Source organism: Mustela erminea, chromosome 1 (assembly GCF_009829155.1).
Source record: "Mustela erminea isolate mMusErm1 chromosome 1, mMusErm1.Pri, whole genome shotgun sequence".
Taxonomy (NCBI): domain Eukaryota; kingdom Metazoa; phylum Chordata; class Mammalia; order Carnivora; family Mustelidae; genus Mustela; species Mustela erminea.
This window is the reverse complement of record NC_045614.1, coordinates 128,895,895-128,913,482: the sequence shown is the minus strand read 5'-3', so window position 1 is coordinate 128,913,482 and position 17,588 is coordinate 128,895,895. Positions and strand designations below refer to the sequence as shown.

At 37.1% G+C, this 17,588-nt stretch overlaps 1 protein-coding gene across 2 annotated transcripts in view; it reads right to left on the bottom strand.

Moving 5' to 3' along the window:
• Nucleotides 1-7,987: 7,987 nt before the first annotated feature.
• SERPINI2 (serpin family I member 2) overlaps nucleotides 7,988-17,588 on the bottom strand; it is a 35,742-nt gene continuing 26,141 nt past the window's right edge. For both annotated transcript variants that reach the window (XM_032341796.1, XM_032341802.1), the window contains exons 7-9: nucleotides 15,887-15,973; nucleotides 12,069-12,158; nucleotides 7,988-8,084 (exon numbers count right to left, since the gene is read on the bottom strand). In XM_032341796.1, coding sequence (XP_032197687.1) covers nucleotides 8,008-8,084; nucleotides 12,069-12,158; nucleotides 15,887-15,973 — 254 coding nt within the window. In that variant the 3' untranslated portion in view covers nucleotides 7,988-8,007. The remainder of the gene's footprint in view (nucleotides 8,085-12,068; nucleotides 12,159-15,886; nucleotides 15,974-17,588) is intronic.

Here is a 17,588-nt window from a genome sequence, read left to right as displayed (position 1 = left end):
CGCCCAAAGTGAGAGATTAGAGATGTGTTATATAATCAAGCACCAATAAGTAAAGATTAATCTAGAAATGTGGGGTTGAATTATGGAAGACACTGAACACTAGTTACAGAGTCTTCACTTTTATTCTTCAGGCAGTAACAAGACAGCATCTTTATATTTCACTTATCTTTTTCACTTGAATTTTTAAATTTTTTTTGTTTGAGAGAGAGAAAGGGAGGGAGCCCAAGGCAGGTGGGGGGAAGGGCAAAGGAGAGGGAGAGAGAGAATCTTGAGCAGACTCCGCACTAAGGGTAAAGCCCAATGTGAGGCTCAATCCAGGAGCCTGAGCCTGAGCTGAAATCAAGAGTCGGCTGCTTACCTGACTACACAAGTGGATTTTTTAAAGCTATGTTTTATTTGGATTTTTAATGTAGTATTTTCTCATTGGCTTCTTTCCTCACCAAACCTTGTATTCTGGTAGCTTCTTTACCATTTTATTACCAGATCGTTCTGAGCATGGCAAAGGAAGCTTCACAGAACAGAAGCAATATACCTTGTTTCAAGTCTTCCCAGAGTACGGTTCCCTGACGGGTAACAAAACTTGTTAGTATGCAAATACCCAGGACCCAACCAAGACCTACCAAATCAGAACCTTTGGAGATGGAGCCAAACCATCTGTTTTAACAAAGCTCTCCAGGTGATTCTGATGCACATCCAAGATAAGAACAACTGGCTTAGTGACTTAGAGGTGGGGTCTGGAGTCAGAGAATCAGAGTTCAGACACCAGTTATACCATTTATACTCCATGGGTGCCCTTGAGCAAATTTCCTTCGCCTTCTGGTTCCAAATTTCTTATTTCATAAAGCGTGTGACAGAGATAGGGGCATTATATAAGATATTGGTATTGATATTACATAAAATATAATAATATAATATGATAGGAAATTAGGTAAGATATTGATACTGATATTACATAAGATTTAAGATACTGTATACTACTCAGTAAGATCTCCTTAAGTATAAATTGTTAATTACAAAGTAGAAACTTAATTGCCCCTAATTTTTCTCTGTATGCTTTCATAGATAGGAGAATATGAATAATGTGATACAAGCTATGACAAACCAAATAATTCAAAGTTAATATGTATACATAATCCACAAGAAAAATCTGTTCAGAAAAAAATGCCTGTTGAGAACTGCTCAGACCAGTTTTTCTTCTGTCATTTTCTGTGAAGCATTGAGCACATGCTTTTAAATATCATTAGCTAGCCTATGCCCTCATCCCTTATAAGTAGGTATAATTTTTATATCAGTTAGAAATCTGTTAGGACAAATCTTCAAATATGATACCCTCAACCTCTACTTCTCCACCTCCCACCACACACACACACACGTGCGCACAGAAGTTAAAGGCTGCTTTATCTATTATGGAAAGAAAGATTCTCAATCAAGACAGCTATCTGGCAGCCAACAAAGCACCTCATTAATGGGCTTTCTGAATTTTACATCCTTTCCTGTCTTTTGGTGAAGACAGATTTTTCCCATGCAGCTGAGCAATTTGCAGAGTAAAATGCACTAGATTTGGGAAAACTGAAATAGCATTCCAGAACTTTACCTTACCAGGTGTAAGAACATACACTACAGGCTAATACATGCAAAACATGCATTAAGAACATAGTGGTATTATTTTGCTGAACACTAGCTACCTAGTTCCTATGAACTAACACTACCTGGTGTATTTCTTGCTCCTAGCAGAGACCAGCATGGAATCCCTAGTCAGTATTGGCATAGGATAGGATGGATGAGATCCACACAATCATTCAGACACTGAGGCTGATGGAGCCTCTGCCATCTTCCAGATGCTTTATAAGATTTCTGTGGTCACCCTTAATGTGGATGTACAGCTGACAGGGTAAACAAAAGGGAAAGAAAAGTAGACAAACGTGTTTTATAACCACTGTAGCCAGAAGTAACACACGGCATTTCTGTCCATCTTCCACGTGGTGAGAACAGGCCAAGCAGTCTACCGAGTTCATGGGAGGTGTGAATGCAGTCTCTGGCTGGGTGTTGGGTCAGCATGCACTGGTCGACTTTTGAGGTTATCATAGGCCACTTGGATAAATATGATGGATGAAATGATGTCCCCAGGCAGGCCACCACTGACCAGCAACAGCTCTATCCTGAGGAAGCCATCATCAAAAATATTCACTACATAGAGGTCTCTGCCACAAGAATAAAACTGTTTTATATATATTCTGTTTTTAAAAATTAAACCTCATGGGAGCCTAGGTGGCTCAGGTGGTTAAGCATCTGCCTTCGTCTCAGGTCATGATCCCAGGGTCCTGGGATCAAGCCCTACATCGGGCTCTCTTCTCGCAAGAGCCTTCTTCTCCCTCTCCCTTTACCTGTTGCTCTTCTCTGTCTCTGTCTCTCTCTCTGCCAAATAAATAAATAAAATCTTTAAAAAAATAAAATAAAAATTGATTCTCAAATCTATAAAAGGACAACGGTAAATACATTAAGGGTAATGTAACAGACCAAGATTTGCATGAGAAGCACAGCCTGAAATTTTTGTTGGTTTTATGAAAACACATTGTTTATGGATAATGGTGACTCAAAAGGTATTACTCCAGAAATGTGTCTTTAATGAAAATCTAAGATTTACAAACATAGGACTTTGGAATAGAGACTTAAAATAAGATTTGTTCAACTCTTCAGTATACTGGTGAGGACATCGAAGCCCCAGAGAATTGAGGTGACAAGCCAAAAATATAATTTTAGACAGTAAAAAATGTCTCATCTTTCACTTCCCTTATGCCATCAGGTATAAGGTCATCAAAAGAAAAAAAAAAAAAACAGATTTTTGGCTTCTAAAACTTGAGACTTTATCTAGAGTTGATCACACAAGGAGCCAGAAAACAAACAAACAAACAAACAAACAAACAAAACAGGAGAAATACAGGGGAAAAACAGATGATAATACATTGACTTTCCACCCCATGCAGAGTGAGTCTCAGGATCCACACAGCTCAGGGGTCAGCCCCTCATTGGGTGTGCCTCAGTGATGCTAGGCCCTCCTGTGAGAAAATATCTTACTTCCAGAAGTTCAAACCACTGACTTCTAATGAAAGCTGCCTAATTTTTCTCTGTGTCTTTCAAGATTTCCAGATCATTATTACCCAATTCAGGAAATTCTATAAACCTCAACCCCAAAAAGAAATCTTCAGTCTTTGACCACCTAGGTCCCACAGCCTGAGGGAGCAGACTTTCCTCTAAAGCAGGCCATGAATTATAATTGTGTGAAGTCAATAAACCCAATTCCAAAGTTTCCAAAAAATATTACTACATTGAAGACCATTTTATCTCAAGGAAGAAAAAAATGTAAATGTGATATGTATATGATGGATTAGATTTTTCCAAAGAATATTTATTTGATATTTTTCTCCCACATAGATTATATACTGTTGTGATCTTTCTTTTTTTTTTAATTTATTTTTTATTTTCAGCATAACAGTATTCACTATTTTTGTACCACACCCAGTGCTCCATGCAATCCGTGCCTTCTATAATACCCACCACCTGGTATCCTGACCTTCCACCCCCCCCTTCAAAACCCTCAGATTGTTTTTCAGAGTCCATAGTCTCTCATGGTTCACATCCCCTTCCAATTTCCCCCAACTCCCTTCTCCTCTCTAAATCCCATGTCCTCCATGCTATTTGTTATGCTCCACAAATAAGTGAAACCATATGATAATTGACTCTATCTGCTTGACTTATTTCACTCAGCATAATCTCTTCCAGTCCCGCCCATGTTGCTACAAAAGTTGGATATTCGTCCTTTATGATGGAGGCATAATACTCCATAGTGTATATGGACCACATTTTCCTTATCCATTCGTCCGTTGAAGGGCATCTTGGTTCTTTCCACAGTTTGGCGACTGTGGCCATTGCTGCTATAAACATTGGGGGACAGATGGCCCTTCTTTTCACTACATCTGTATCTTTGGGGTAAATACCCAGTAGTGCAATGGCAGGGTCATAGGGAAGTTCTATTTTTAATTTCTTGAGGAATCTCCACACTGTTCTCCAAAGTGGCTGCACCAATTTGCATTCCCACCAACAGTGTAAGAGGGTTCCCCTTTCTTCACATCCCCTCCAACACATGTTGTTTCCTGTCTTGTTAATTTTGGCCATTCCAACTGGTATAAGGTGATATCTCAATGTGGTTTTAATTTGAATCTCCCTGATGGCTAGTGATGATGAGCATTTTTTCATGTGTCTGATAGCCATTTGTATGTCTTCATTGGAGAAGTGTCTGTTCATATCTTCTGCCCATTTTTTGATATAATTGTCTGTTTTGTGTGTGTTGAGTTTGAGGAGTTCTTTATAGATCCTGTATATCAACCTTTTGTCTGTACTGTCATTTGCAAATATCTTCTCCCATTCCGTGGGTTGTGATCTTAAAGATTTCACATAGCTTAGCAAAGAAAATTATTTCGTATTTTTTATTTCATAATTTATTTTATATATCTTTTATAAATATATTCCAGAAATTTTTAACCATTGTGATATGGAGCTATAATAACTACTGAGTTAATTTCACTGAAGGTGAAGATTAAAGGTTCTAACCTTGAAAGTGCTTTGGCAGCTATGCTTCTTGAACAGGGGAGAGAGGGAGGGGATTTTCAGCTTGAACCCATACCAGAAAGTTATCCTCTCTTCTTTTTTTTTTTAAGATTTTATTTATTTATTTATTTGAAAGAGAGAAAGAGCATGAGCAGGGGGAAAGGGCAGAGGGAGAAGGAGAAGCAGATCCCTGCTAGTCAGGGAGCCCGACACTGGGCTTGATCTTAGGGCTCCAGGATCATGACCAGAGCCAAGGCAGATGCTTAACTGACTCAGAGCTTAAACACTCTCACCTTGCAAGGCAAGTAATAGCTACCAGGTGCACAGCATGAAATTGGAGAAGAAAAACATCTGATAGTGCGAAGTCAGCCTCCATAGCAGGGAACCTGAGGCAGATGTTCAGCATATCTTAGTGAAGAAAAGCAAATAAATGAGAAACATATTATGAAAAAAAATCACTTAAAGCAAAACTGGGGTGATCTGCTTATTACATTGTCTCATTTATAAAACCCTTCTTAATTCTTTACCCTGTTTTATTTTTTCACTGGTTATGATTCTTTTGCCACCAGTAAAATGGCCGCTCCATGAAAGCAGAGACCCTGTCAGATTTGTTCACTTCTATATCCCTAGTCTCTACAGCAGTGCCTGGATCATAGTGGAAGCTCAATATTTGTGGAAAAAATAAATAAATCTACAGAGCAAACTCACATGTTACACATGAAAGAGGATGCTAAGACTCTGGCAATCCAAAGGGAACAGGAATTCAGATAGACCTGAATAAAACTACTATCCTCTTAACAGCCTACTATTCCTCTTCTTCCTGAATTGAGGAAGCATATTTTTTTTAAAGATTTTATTTATTTATTTGAGAGAGAGAGAGAGCATGAGAGTAGAGAGGTCAGCAGGAGAAGCAGACTCCCCGCTGAGCAAGGAGCCCAGTGTGAGACTCGATCCCAGGACTCCAGGATCATGACCTGAGCTGAAGGCAATTGGTTAACAAACTGAGCCACCCAGGCACAGGAGGAAGCATATTTTAAAACCCGTTCCATGATGAGCAACAAACTTGTGGTATATCATTAACATCAAGATTAGCATTTGCTGTGTGATAGCTGAGTAGCTCAAGTTGACAGTCTAGAAAAATGAATATTGCTTTCAATTCTGTTATGGTTTTAAGTGATCATAATTAATTATAAAGTTGTTTTCATAATGTTTTGAGTATTTTTCTAGGTTTTTCTGTAGATAGATATCTAGACTTCAGAGACTAAACAGCACAGTGTTTTAGGAGAAGACCAAAGACCTGCACTACTTTAAATGATTTACACAGGGAGCACCTGGGTGGCTCAGTTAGTTAAGCAGCCAACTCTTGATTTCCGCTCAGGTCATGATCTCAGGGTCCTAGGATCAATCCTTACACCAGGCTCCGTGCTCAGTCAAGAGCCTACCTAAGGATTCTCTTTCCTTCTACCTCTGCCCCTCCCCCTGCTCTCTCTCCTTCCCACTCCCTATAAGTAAGTAAATAAATAAATAAGTAAATAAATAAATGGTTTAAGAGAAGGGATTATAACTCAGAGATTATGTTCACTCAGATAGTCTCGGCTTCAAATTTGGAAATACTCACATTTGGAAATACTGTGAAGATTACCATATTTATTTGCCATGTGTCCTTGGCTAATTTCTATGACATCTTTGAGTCTCAGTTTTTTTCATCTGGAAGGTGGGTACTATTATCCCACAGGGTTTTCAATATGTTTAACATAATGTAGATAAAGTGCTTACTTCAGTGCATGACACATTATTAGAGCTCTACATGGGTAGCCATTATCATGAAATTCTCTAAGATTGCCAGACCAATCAAAGGATACTCTACATCATTAACATGAAAATGGAAAAACTGTGAAACACACATTATATCAAGTCAATGGAATGCAGTATTCTTTTGAATATTTGGATCTGACATTTCCGAGTATTCAGAGAAAGGGTTCTGCATTTAATCTTTACAGATTACAATCTTGGCTCTAACTCTTCCTTAGTTCAGTGTTATAAAATCTTGGAAGGTCAGCTTCCTAAATCACACTAATTGAGCTGCCACTTTCATGTGTGTTAAAACTTTATAAAAGTTCTCATTATTTTACTTTCTCATACAAGCTTAAAGTATAAATCAGAAAATAGATAATGTCCCAAAATGTATTAAAACAATGGCAAAAACTAAATGTTAATACATGGAATTAAGATTAAGTTAAGATTTTTCCCTTTGCTCACTTGTTTCTTAAATTCCACATATGAGTGAAATCATATGCTATTTCTTTTTCTCTGACTCATTTCACTTGGCATGATACTCCCTAGCTCTATTCATATCATAGCAAATGGCAAGATTTCATTTTCTTTATGACTGAATAATATTTCACTGTATATTTATATATGTCACACCTTCTTTATCCATTCATCAAAAGGGAGAGGGAAAAAAACCAAGAATCAAACTCCTTACTATAGAGAACAAACTGATGGTTACCAGAGGGGAAGTGGGTGGAGGGTTAAATGAAATTCGTGATGGGGACTAAGGAGTGCACTTATCATGATGAGCACCAGGTAATACATGGAAGTGTTGAATCACTATATCGACAGCTGAAATTAATATAAAGTTGTATTTTAACTAACAGGAATTAAAATAAAAACAAAACAAAAGATGAGGTTAAGATTAATAAAACAGTCGGGGCGCCTGGGTGGCTCAGTTAAGCCTCTGCCTTCAGCTCAGGTCTTGAGCTCAGGGTCCTAGGATGAGCCCCACATCCATCGGGCTCTTTGCTCAGCAAGGAGCCTGCTTCCCCCCCACCTTCTGCCTTCCTCTCTGCCTACTTGTGAATCCTCTCTCTCGATCAAATAAATAAATAATATCTTTAAAAAAAAAAAAAAAGGTTAGTAAAATACTCAGAGCTCATCTACTATCATGGATCCTAGATCTCTGTCTCTCCAGAGAGCCACATACCATGCCCACTCTGTCTCTTGACCTTACTTCTGCATGGCCTGGATAATGCTGTTATGCCTGGGGGTCAGATGGCCCAGTTTTTTTTAAGAATGCAGAGACTTTGATATCTAAGATGGAAATCTAATATCAAAATATCTTGGATGAAACTATTCTAACATATTAATAGCAGTATTTTATATAAGTCCACCGCTTTTGATTCACATAGATTTTATAAAACATAAGGACAAGAAACATTAAATGAATAAATTCATTTATTAATAATTTCAGTTACTCATTAATATAGATCTATTTCAGTAGAGATTATTACACATATGGTTAAAACAGAAAAAGATATGTAGAAAATACTTGCACAGTGATGCTATTTTGCCAATCAATTATTTTTCAGGAATCATCTTATGCTCTGAGACTCTTCTTTTCAATCACAGTGAATCTAAATCTCTTCCCTTCATCTTTTGGGTGTCAGGATTTGTCACCCTTCCCATAAACAAAATTGATTCTAGGAAAAGAAAAAAAAAAACCACTAGGAATTTCTGGAGAAAAAAATTGACAATAATTAGTCTTTCTGAATATTTTAACAGATCATTTAGTATTTTTTTCGGTATAAGATAAATAAGCAACATCTAACAACAAAACCTTCTCCTTTGCCTAAAATACATAATTATATAATTATTAATCATTTTCTGGTAATTTATGAAGTAAATTAACACCGATAATAGCTTGTCATGGAAAATGTATTAGTCCTGTTTTTCGTATAGGAAGGCAAAAAATAAAGAGGTAGAGAGGTGTTCTAAATATAGAGACTCAGGCAAACATAGCGTAATGAAAGGGTGATGAAAATGGTGAAAATTATAAATTAAAGACATTAGCAGTCATCATTTTATACCTGTAACAGAAGCCCTTAGGGTTGAGTGAAACCCCTCAGATGCACTCCTTCAGCTCTAAAGCTAAGCTTATTGCAAATGACAATATTTTCTACTGCTAGTGCTTTCACATCCTCACTGCTGTGATATTGTATACAGCAGAAATATAAATACCTGAATCCAGTCATTCTGTGTTTGCCAGTGAAAAGGAACTAAGAACAAGAGGACAAAACAGAAATAAAGGAGATGTCAAAATCCAGGCACCTTTCTTTTCAACTAGGGTAAGAGAAGTGGCTAGAATGGATCAATTGCCAAGTGTTGCCTTGATTTTTATGTTCCTTACAGATATATGTAATAAGTGTGTATTTCGAAAGTGATAAAATAAATAATACATTATATGTTTATTTAAAAGAAGTGATACAATTTACAGAATTTTAAAGCTATGAAAATTATACTGAAATGTGTTTGAAAGAATTATTAGAGTCCCTTTTCATTAACTCCTTACTGTTCAGTCTAAAGACAGATACTCAGAAGAGCCAATAACATGGAAACAGACATAATCTCCAGATTTTTTCTTTTTATGATTATAATCAATAATACTTTGCCTCAAAAATCTCAAAATAACTCCCAAGAAAAAGAAAATAAATTCTCCTGTTTTTCAGATAGTTGGAGACCCATAAAATAACTTTCCCAGGATGTATATTGCATTTTATCACAATAGGAATCAGCAATGACTGTTGTCTATAATGCTAAGGCATTAAAATGCTTATTGAAAATGTTTGGGAATATTTTTTTAAGATTTTATTTATTATTTATTTGACAGACAGAGATCACAGATAGGCAGAGAGGCAGGCAGAGAGAGAGGAAGGGAAGCAGGCTCCCTGCTGAGCAGAGAGCCCAATGTGGGGATTGATCCCAGGACCCCAGGATCATGACCTGAGCCAAAGGCAGGGGCTCTAACCCACTGAGCCACCCGGGTGCCCCATGTTTGGAAAAATTTTTAAGTGACTTCTATGGAAACTAACCTCATAATTGAAGACAATAGTTTAAAATTTTAAACATTCAGAAGTGTAGGACATTGCATAGAAGCCATTTGTTCCAGCCTTTTCAATCTGCTTCTTTGACCAAGGAGTACCATGTTTTGAATGGAGTCATTTTGCAGTCAATAATCTACTCTCCACTAAACTGGATGGATTAGTGAACTCTCCCTGGACATAACAGTAATGGATAGAGAGGCAGGCTGAAGCAGAAATCATTACTGTTTCCACTTTTCTCTACATTCCCCCTTCTCAAAGAGGTGTCCTCCATACTAACCAATGTATATATACAACCTTTCCATCAGATAGAAGCAAATTTTACTTTCTAATATTAAAATACACTAGCATAACCAAAACCAATAGCTCAGAAGAAAGATTTCTTAATGGATATCCTGCAGTCTGCTGCTTCTTTCAACCCAAAACCATAAAGAGTTTAAATACTATTTTTTTTTAATATGTGTGGAGTACTGTCAGTTTCAGAATCATGATTCATTTTCTGAGAAATGGCACATTTCATATAGTATCTTTCACAATTTCATTTGAAAGTCTCCAACACTGGCCCAGCCCCTCAGCTTAAAAGAAGAAAAAATGTTCTTCATTTCCTTGGAAGTTCTGCTTAGTAAAAGCTTTGGATAAATATACTGAAATATAAAACTAATGCGGTAGAAAAATACAAATAATGTTTGGATTTGGCCCAAGAGGACTGTTTAACTACAAGAAAATTTTAAATATGATAAAAATTGATTATAATAAATCAAAATCATTGATCCTCTTAACTTCAGTAATCATTAAATGAATTTATTTTACGTAAAACATTAAGCCACTTAGTAGTTTGCTATGCTATGCTAAGGCACCATTTTTGTCAATCGCAATGATATCCTCAGTTCATTTGTGAGAAAAAAATAAATAAATCACTGAATGTGTATTGTCTTAAGATAATGGCCCATTCTACATTTTATATGGCAACAACTTACAGTCCCAATAAATGAGTAGCCATTCATTTTAAACAATACTTTAAGGGTATGACCCTAGTTTAGAAAGTCTCATTATAATAAAGATCATGAGATAGTGGAAATTATCATTAAGGTCTGATAGTTAAGCATTATCACAGATAAATAAATAAATGGATTATTTGGGAATTAGAATTTTCACTGCTGTTTAACTGGTAGCAATTAGATTGCCTTGGTCATCAACTTGGTAAATAGAGTCAAACTACATTATTCTAAATGCCATTATTTCCTTGTGCATTGAGGTCCAATGCAGCTTCATTTATTTCTATGTTCCATATTCGATAATTACATACTAATTGTAAGAAATGAGATATCCAAAGGTTAAGGATGTATAGATCAAACGACACACTTAGAATATCCTTTAACATGGACTCATGCACCGTGGGAATTGAAGTTGCATTGATGCAATCTCAGCAAGTCTAAAACTATCTCATTGTTTCCAAGACGAAACATTCAGAAGGATAACTCAGCATTGGCTCCATGGAGCCTAAAAAGAGAGACTGGTATATACTTCAGGGGCCAAAAATACCAGTACCATTAGCTAATCAAACAGATTCAGACCTAAAATTAACTATGCCTCTTCTCCATGTAACCCAACTTATACAGAGAAACTTCTCCATTTTCCTTCCTTCCTTCATGTATTCAATCACTCCCTCATTTATAGTTATTGATTTATTCCTAATGAATGCTACATGCCAGGAATAGTGTTACAGGCTTCACATATTCTTTTATTTAACTCTAGGGGATGAGTACTAATATTATGTTTAAACAGGAGGTAGAGAAAATGTGGCTTAGGAAGTATCATTGACTTGTCTTACAACTAGTTGCTAACAGAGCTAGGACTTGACCCCAGTCTAACCCCCAAGATCACACTGTCAGTCTCTAGGGATGCTGATATCATGTGCAGAGCATGTGGCCAAATATTCCACATGTTGCCTTTGTGTCAAATGCAGTCCAGTCCACACCTACCTCTACCTTTTGTGGCTAACTTTATCATTTTTCACCAACTGCCCTCACTGGAGATTTGTAATTGTATTTGACCTCTCTCTCCCACTCAGAGCCCATAGCTAGTCACTTGTTCTTTTGGAATCTACCTCTGAAACCTTCACAACTGTGCAACTCCCATTTTCCATTCCTCTTGTAGCATCACAGAGAGCAGACTTCTGAGACAAACAGGTCCTATTTCTACTCGGCCCTTTTCCAGCTGTATGACCTTAGACAAATTATATAACTTCTTTCTGAGCTTCTGTGCTATTATTGGTCAAATAGTTAACCTCTTGGAATGGCGTTAGCTTTAGAGATAGGTACTTAAAACCGCTAGCATACGATAATAGCGGTTTTGACAGCTACTATTACCACTGCCTTATTTTAGGCCCCATCACCTCTTAAAATACAATGCGTGGTATAAAAGAGGCATTTACCAAATAACCACTGAAAGAATAAATTGAAAAATAGCAATAAGATTCAACACATTGAAAGGAGAAATGATCTAAGATACATAGATTACAAACAGCGACTAGAACGAGGTCTGTTTGACTTAAGCAGTTCTCCCAGAGAATTTTAGAAAAGGTACCTGTTGGGTTATTCTTCACAATAAACAGAAATGGATGATTTGCTATAAATTGGTTGTGAGCCAGACTCATGATCACAGGGATGTTCATGCCTATGAAATAGAGACAGTAGTTACTTAGACGAGCACATTAAAGGATGAGGAAAGAAAATAGATCCATAATACTTCTTGTAGACAGGAAAAGTCATTTCATTTGATGAGCTAACATGTAGAAAAATAACCATTTTCAAAATACAGAGAAATCTGAAATAAATTTAAAAATCAAAGAGCAGAAAAACAAATATTGGATTATTCATGGAATAATTCTAATGTCCTATCTATGCTCAATGAAGAAGAAAGTCAGATACTAGATTCAATTTACTGAAAGCAGCTGAAAAATTTCTTCTTTTAAACAGTAATTTTATGCTTACTTTTTATTTACATTATATGATTTATTCTTGAAATGTTTCAACTCTTAATTCCCATCCGGATATATTTGCACTTCATTTCTATTCTTCAGGCTTGTGGTAATCCCATCTGAGTTCAAATTTATTTTTTTTTAACTTTTCCAAAATTATTCTGTGGGTTCAGAGCTTTTAGGATTTGTGCTGTGAATGATTATGGGATTTTTACTATGTGATTAGACGAGATTTGCTGTCATGATAATTATTTATTATAATAATTTGTATCATGTGGCTCCATTGTAGCATTTGCCAACATTTAGAGTGGATAAACTTAAATGGCTGGGGTTTTTTCTTCTTTTTAAGTTAAATATTTCTACACTTAATTCAGATGTTTCCTTTACCAATAACATGATGATTTTGTAAAATTTTTTCAGACTCGTGAAAAATCATTTTTAAAAATTGAAACAGGAGTGGTCAGAACTGAAAAATAATAGTAGAGAAGGAAAAATAATCTTCTACACTCAGTTTGTGACTGGGGTATGAAAATTAAACTGACAAAAGATAGATTAACAGAAGAAATTATTTATTCTATATCCCCAAAGGAGCTTCACAGAAAGGAAGTAAATATCCTCCCAAAATGTTAGGCTTGAGAGCTTATCTACCATTTTTTTTCTTATTTTTTACTGTGTTATCTTAGTCACCATACAGTACATCATTAGCTTTTGATGCAGTGTTCCAAGATTCATTGTTTATGTTCATCAACCAGTGCTCCATGTAATATGTGCCCTCCTTAATACCCATCACGGGGCCAACCCATCTCCCCATACCCCTCCCCTCTAAAATCCTCAATTTGTCTCTCAAGTCCACAGTCTCATGGTTCATCTCCCCCTCTGATTTCCCTTTTTTTTTTTTAAGATTTTATTTATTTATTTGACAGAGAGAGATCACAAGTAGGTAGAGAGGCAGGCGAGAGAGAGAGAAAGGAGGAAGCAAGCTCCCTGCTGAGCAGAGAGCCCGATGCGGGATGGGGCTCGATCGCAGGACCCTGAGATCATGACCTGAGCCGAAGGCAGAGTCTTAACCCACTGAGCCACCCAGGTGCCCCTCTGATTTCCCTTTTAACAAAGGGTAATAAATTGTGGAGAAGTGACTAGACCAAAAAAGGGACAATAAATTGTGGGAAGGTAAATATATGGGAAAAAGATGGTATAAGAGCATTATTTAATAAGCTTTGTTATGCAGACTCATTTCATTGCCAATTTTCATTCTTGTGATAAAGATTATTCTCCTTCTGATATGGAGAGAGGAGGAGAGATACCTTCACAAGGGGGATTTATGCCCCGCTTATACTTTAGGCAGATCGAGGGAGAGTAGAGAACTCATTTTTTTTTTTCCTGTGCTCTTTCTCCATTTTCTTTCAAGGGTTGTTTCTATCAAAAGAACCTTTCAGACAAAGTGGCTTATTTGGGGGTGGCGTATTCTGATCACCTTCAGAATCAAGCATAACCTTCATAATATAAAATGTATGGCACTCTCCTTCCTGCAGTATCAGGGCTACAATGCCCAAATTATCAGTGAGTATAGACTTATGTCTGAATTGATGAAAGAATACAAAGGAGCATAGCCAGTATGGTTCCCATCCTCACTTGGGTGAACACTTGAGATTTTTTGTTCTTGAGCATCCACTGAGCAGATGCCTGAAAGTCAAAATACTCACAACTGAAAACTTTTGATGTGTGATACATCAGGGTCACTGCTGATCCCTTAATGATTGTTACACCCTCTGAGAGAACTCTAGATTTAAATTAGAGGCAGTGGGTGATAGTAGAAAGAGCTCTGAACCTGGAGTCAGAGAACTCGATGAGAGTACAAACTCAGCTGTCAATTAATAGTATGACCCTAGGCAAAGCACTTCATGTCATGGACTCTTTCTTCACCAATATAATGAGAAAATCAGATGATGATCTATAAGGACTCTTATGTAAAAGCAGCAGGAAAATTTGTCTACTTAGGCCAACAACTTCATCCAATGCAACTTTTTAATTTCTCTAAGATTGAAACAGCCCATGTTCTCCAATCTAAGTTCCTTGAGCACAATAACACCAAGTACTTCAGGAGATGACAGAATGGTAGCAGGAGTCCAGTGTGACCCACCCACATGTCAAAAACCATTGGCACCACATAATATTACAAATTTACTGAGAAATTAATAACATGGATATACATTTATAGAAATTTGTCAGTAAGAAAGCGTGCCTGTATTTTACATATTGGCTAAAATCACAAAAGTCTGAAGAATTAAAATAGACTTATGAGACATTCATTAAAGTTGCTTTTGCATTTCTATTTAAATTTTCTCTAATTATTTTTTGAGCATTATTTGTATGCATCATCGACACTATTCAAAACGCCATTTATTCAAGGAAAGCTATCATAAAGGTGTGGTTCGTGAACTGTAACGTGTTCACAAATCACCTAGAGACCTTGGAAAACACAGCTTCTGATTAAGTACACCTGGATTTGGGCCTGAGGGCTGGCATTTCTAACAAGCTCCCAAGTGATGCTGCTGCCGTTGGTCTACACACAACACTTGACTTACAGTAGCAAGGATGGGCCGCAAGGCACCATAAAGAACTGGCTTTCAACCTTGGATGTACACTGAAATCACTTAGGGACATGAAAGAAAATGATAGAGCCTCGAATTCACCACCAAAGATACTAATTTAATTCATTTACTAATTTAATTTTGGGGGATAGACTGGACATAGGATTATATGAAGCTTTCCAGGTGATTCTAATAGGCAGCTAACTTTGAGAGCCACAGGCATATAGATAATGACAAAAACCATGGGATTATGGACATTGGGGAGGGTATGTGCTTTGGTGAGTGCTGTGAAGTGTGTAAACCTGGTGATTCACAGACCTGTACCCCTGGGGATAAAAATATATGTTTATAAAAAATAAAAAATTTAAAAAAAATCCACAGACAATAAAAATAGATAATATTACTTAAAAAAAAAAGAAAAAAAGAAAAGTAGGGACCTACTTGGTGTAATAGAAGAAGGAAATTAATACAATTACCTAAGAGTAAGAATTCCTGAATAATAATGACTTCATGTTTAAGCAGAAAGTTTCCTCCCCAGATCCTATCTCCTGACTGGTAGGTAAATGCAATTTAAAATGCAATTTACAAATAAGCCAATATTAGTAGATAGGCCTCAGCTCCTAACAAATCCCTTCCCTGGCCTTTTTGATTAAGCAGCAGATGCAGAGATGCAAAAAATAAGTTATGCAACCAGTTTCTCTTTTCTTCCTACAGTGTCCTGGACAGAAAGAAGGAAACAGGAGATCAGAGTCATGCAGAAACACCAATGCCCTAAGGATGCACATTTTCCCCCAGTCCTTCCTCTTGGTTGGTTGTGAAACCATTTGTCCTACCAGTTGATGTTGCGGCTTCACTGCCATCTTCATTTATCTCAAAAAAAACATACTGCATGACTTGGGAAACAAACACTTCAGCTGAATCTGTTGGAAAATAGGAAAGTATATTTAAGGATCAGAACTCAGAGCCATTACTTACTACATTACTTATTACAGAGCCATGTCAATTACATTTTCAAATGAACAAAGAATAGGAAAAAAACAATAACAATAAATTCTTCCCAAGTTCATTAATTTGCTAGCGGTGGAAGGTAGTTTAGCTCTTGTAGAAATGATACAGATACCTATAGAGAGAGATCAAATCCAGCCCAGATACAAAGGCAAAGATAGAAGGGGATAAGCCTCAAATCAGGTATCCCACTAAGTGAAATATTTGCACAGACAGAAGGTTTAGCCCCCCTTTGCTATGGTCTACAGACAAGATGAAAAAGGCTTTACAGATTTGAATTAATCCCACCCTATGTATTCAACCTCAAAGCCAACTTGCCTTTCAAATTCTGTATTCAGTTTTGATCTGACTTTAAAACAAAATTTACTTTCTTTCAAGACTGGTGAGGCTATGAAAGTCTAAAAAGCTTTTGTGTCATCTGTTACAAAATCACTTCAGAGCTATACTTTAAAACCTGTCAAATTTCTCAGTGTAAGATAGAGTCTTACAACATTCTGTTCCGGTGTGGATACAAGCTGAGCGAACACACCGCTCTTCTCCCCTTGGTGGAAGTGCTGTATGTGTGAAGAATTTCTGATCTTGTGACCTGCGGGGATAGTCCCCTTGAGAAGGGGGAAGTGAAGCCACAAGTTCAGAAGCCATCAGCCATTCCTGCTGTGTCAGGACCACTCAGATCTGACAGTGTGCCTCAAAGAGACAACGGAAATATGGTCACGGGTTCAGTGGTGGCCAGAAAGTAGAGGAAGGACGGTAGGCCTGGAAACTTGAAGAGAAAGGAGAAAAAGGAGCTTTGTTTCTCTTGGGAGGGAAATCTGATGTGACCACGCAGACTCTACCAAAACCAGCAGATTTATAAGGATTCAGGAAGCAGCTCCTACAGTAGAGGGGAACCAGCCCTGGCAGCTCACAGAAAAGTAAAGAAAGCCCTTCGGGCAAGATAAAGAGAAGCATGAAAGCGATATTGGCATTAAAAAAAATGGCTTCCTAAAAATAAACTCCAAAATGCTTATGATCACTTTATTTGGGCCCCTGAATACTTCTTATCCTTATCTACTACCTTTCTCTCCCCATTTAGTAGCTCCAGCTCAAGGTCAAGTTTCAAGGCCTTAACCCTAACCTTTCTTCTGCTTAAAACCCACTTTCCCAGAACTCTCCCTGACTGGCTCCATTGTTCTTTAAGTCTCAACAAAAATGTTACTTCCCAGCCCAGTCTTCCTTTCCCACCCTATCTAATTCTGCCTGTATCTGACCTAATCACCATTTATTCCATGATGCTCTTTTAATTTACAGCATCCATCACCTCACGATTTAATTAACTAATTGCTTATTAAGTACTCATCAGCAGATGAAAACTTCACTAAAAGCAGAACTTTGTCCATTTTTTGCATCCCTACAAAACTGCTTGGCATGTAATTGGCTTTTAATAAATATTTGTCAAACAAATAAATCATGGATATGAATATGTCCAGGGAAAGAAACAAGTATGGTGGATAAGAGGGGCATGCACATCTTGAAATGCAACAGAATGGT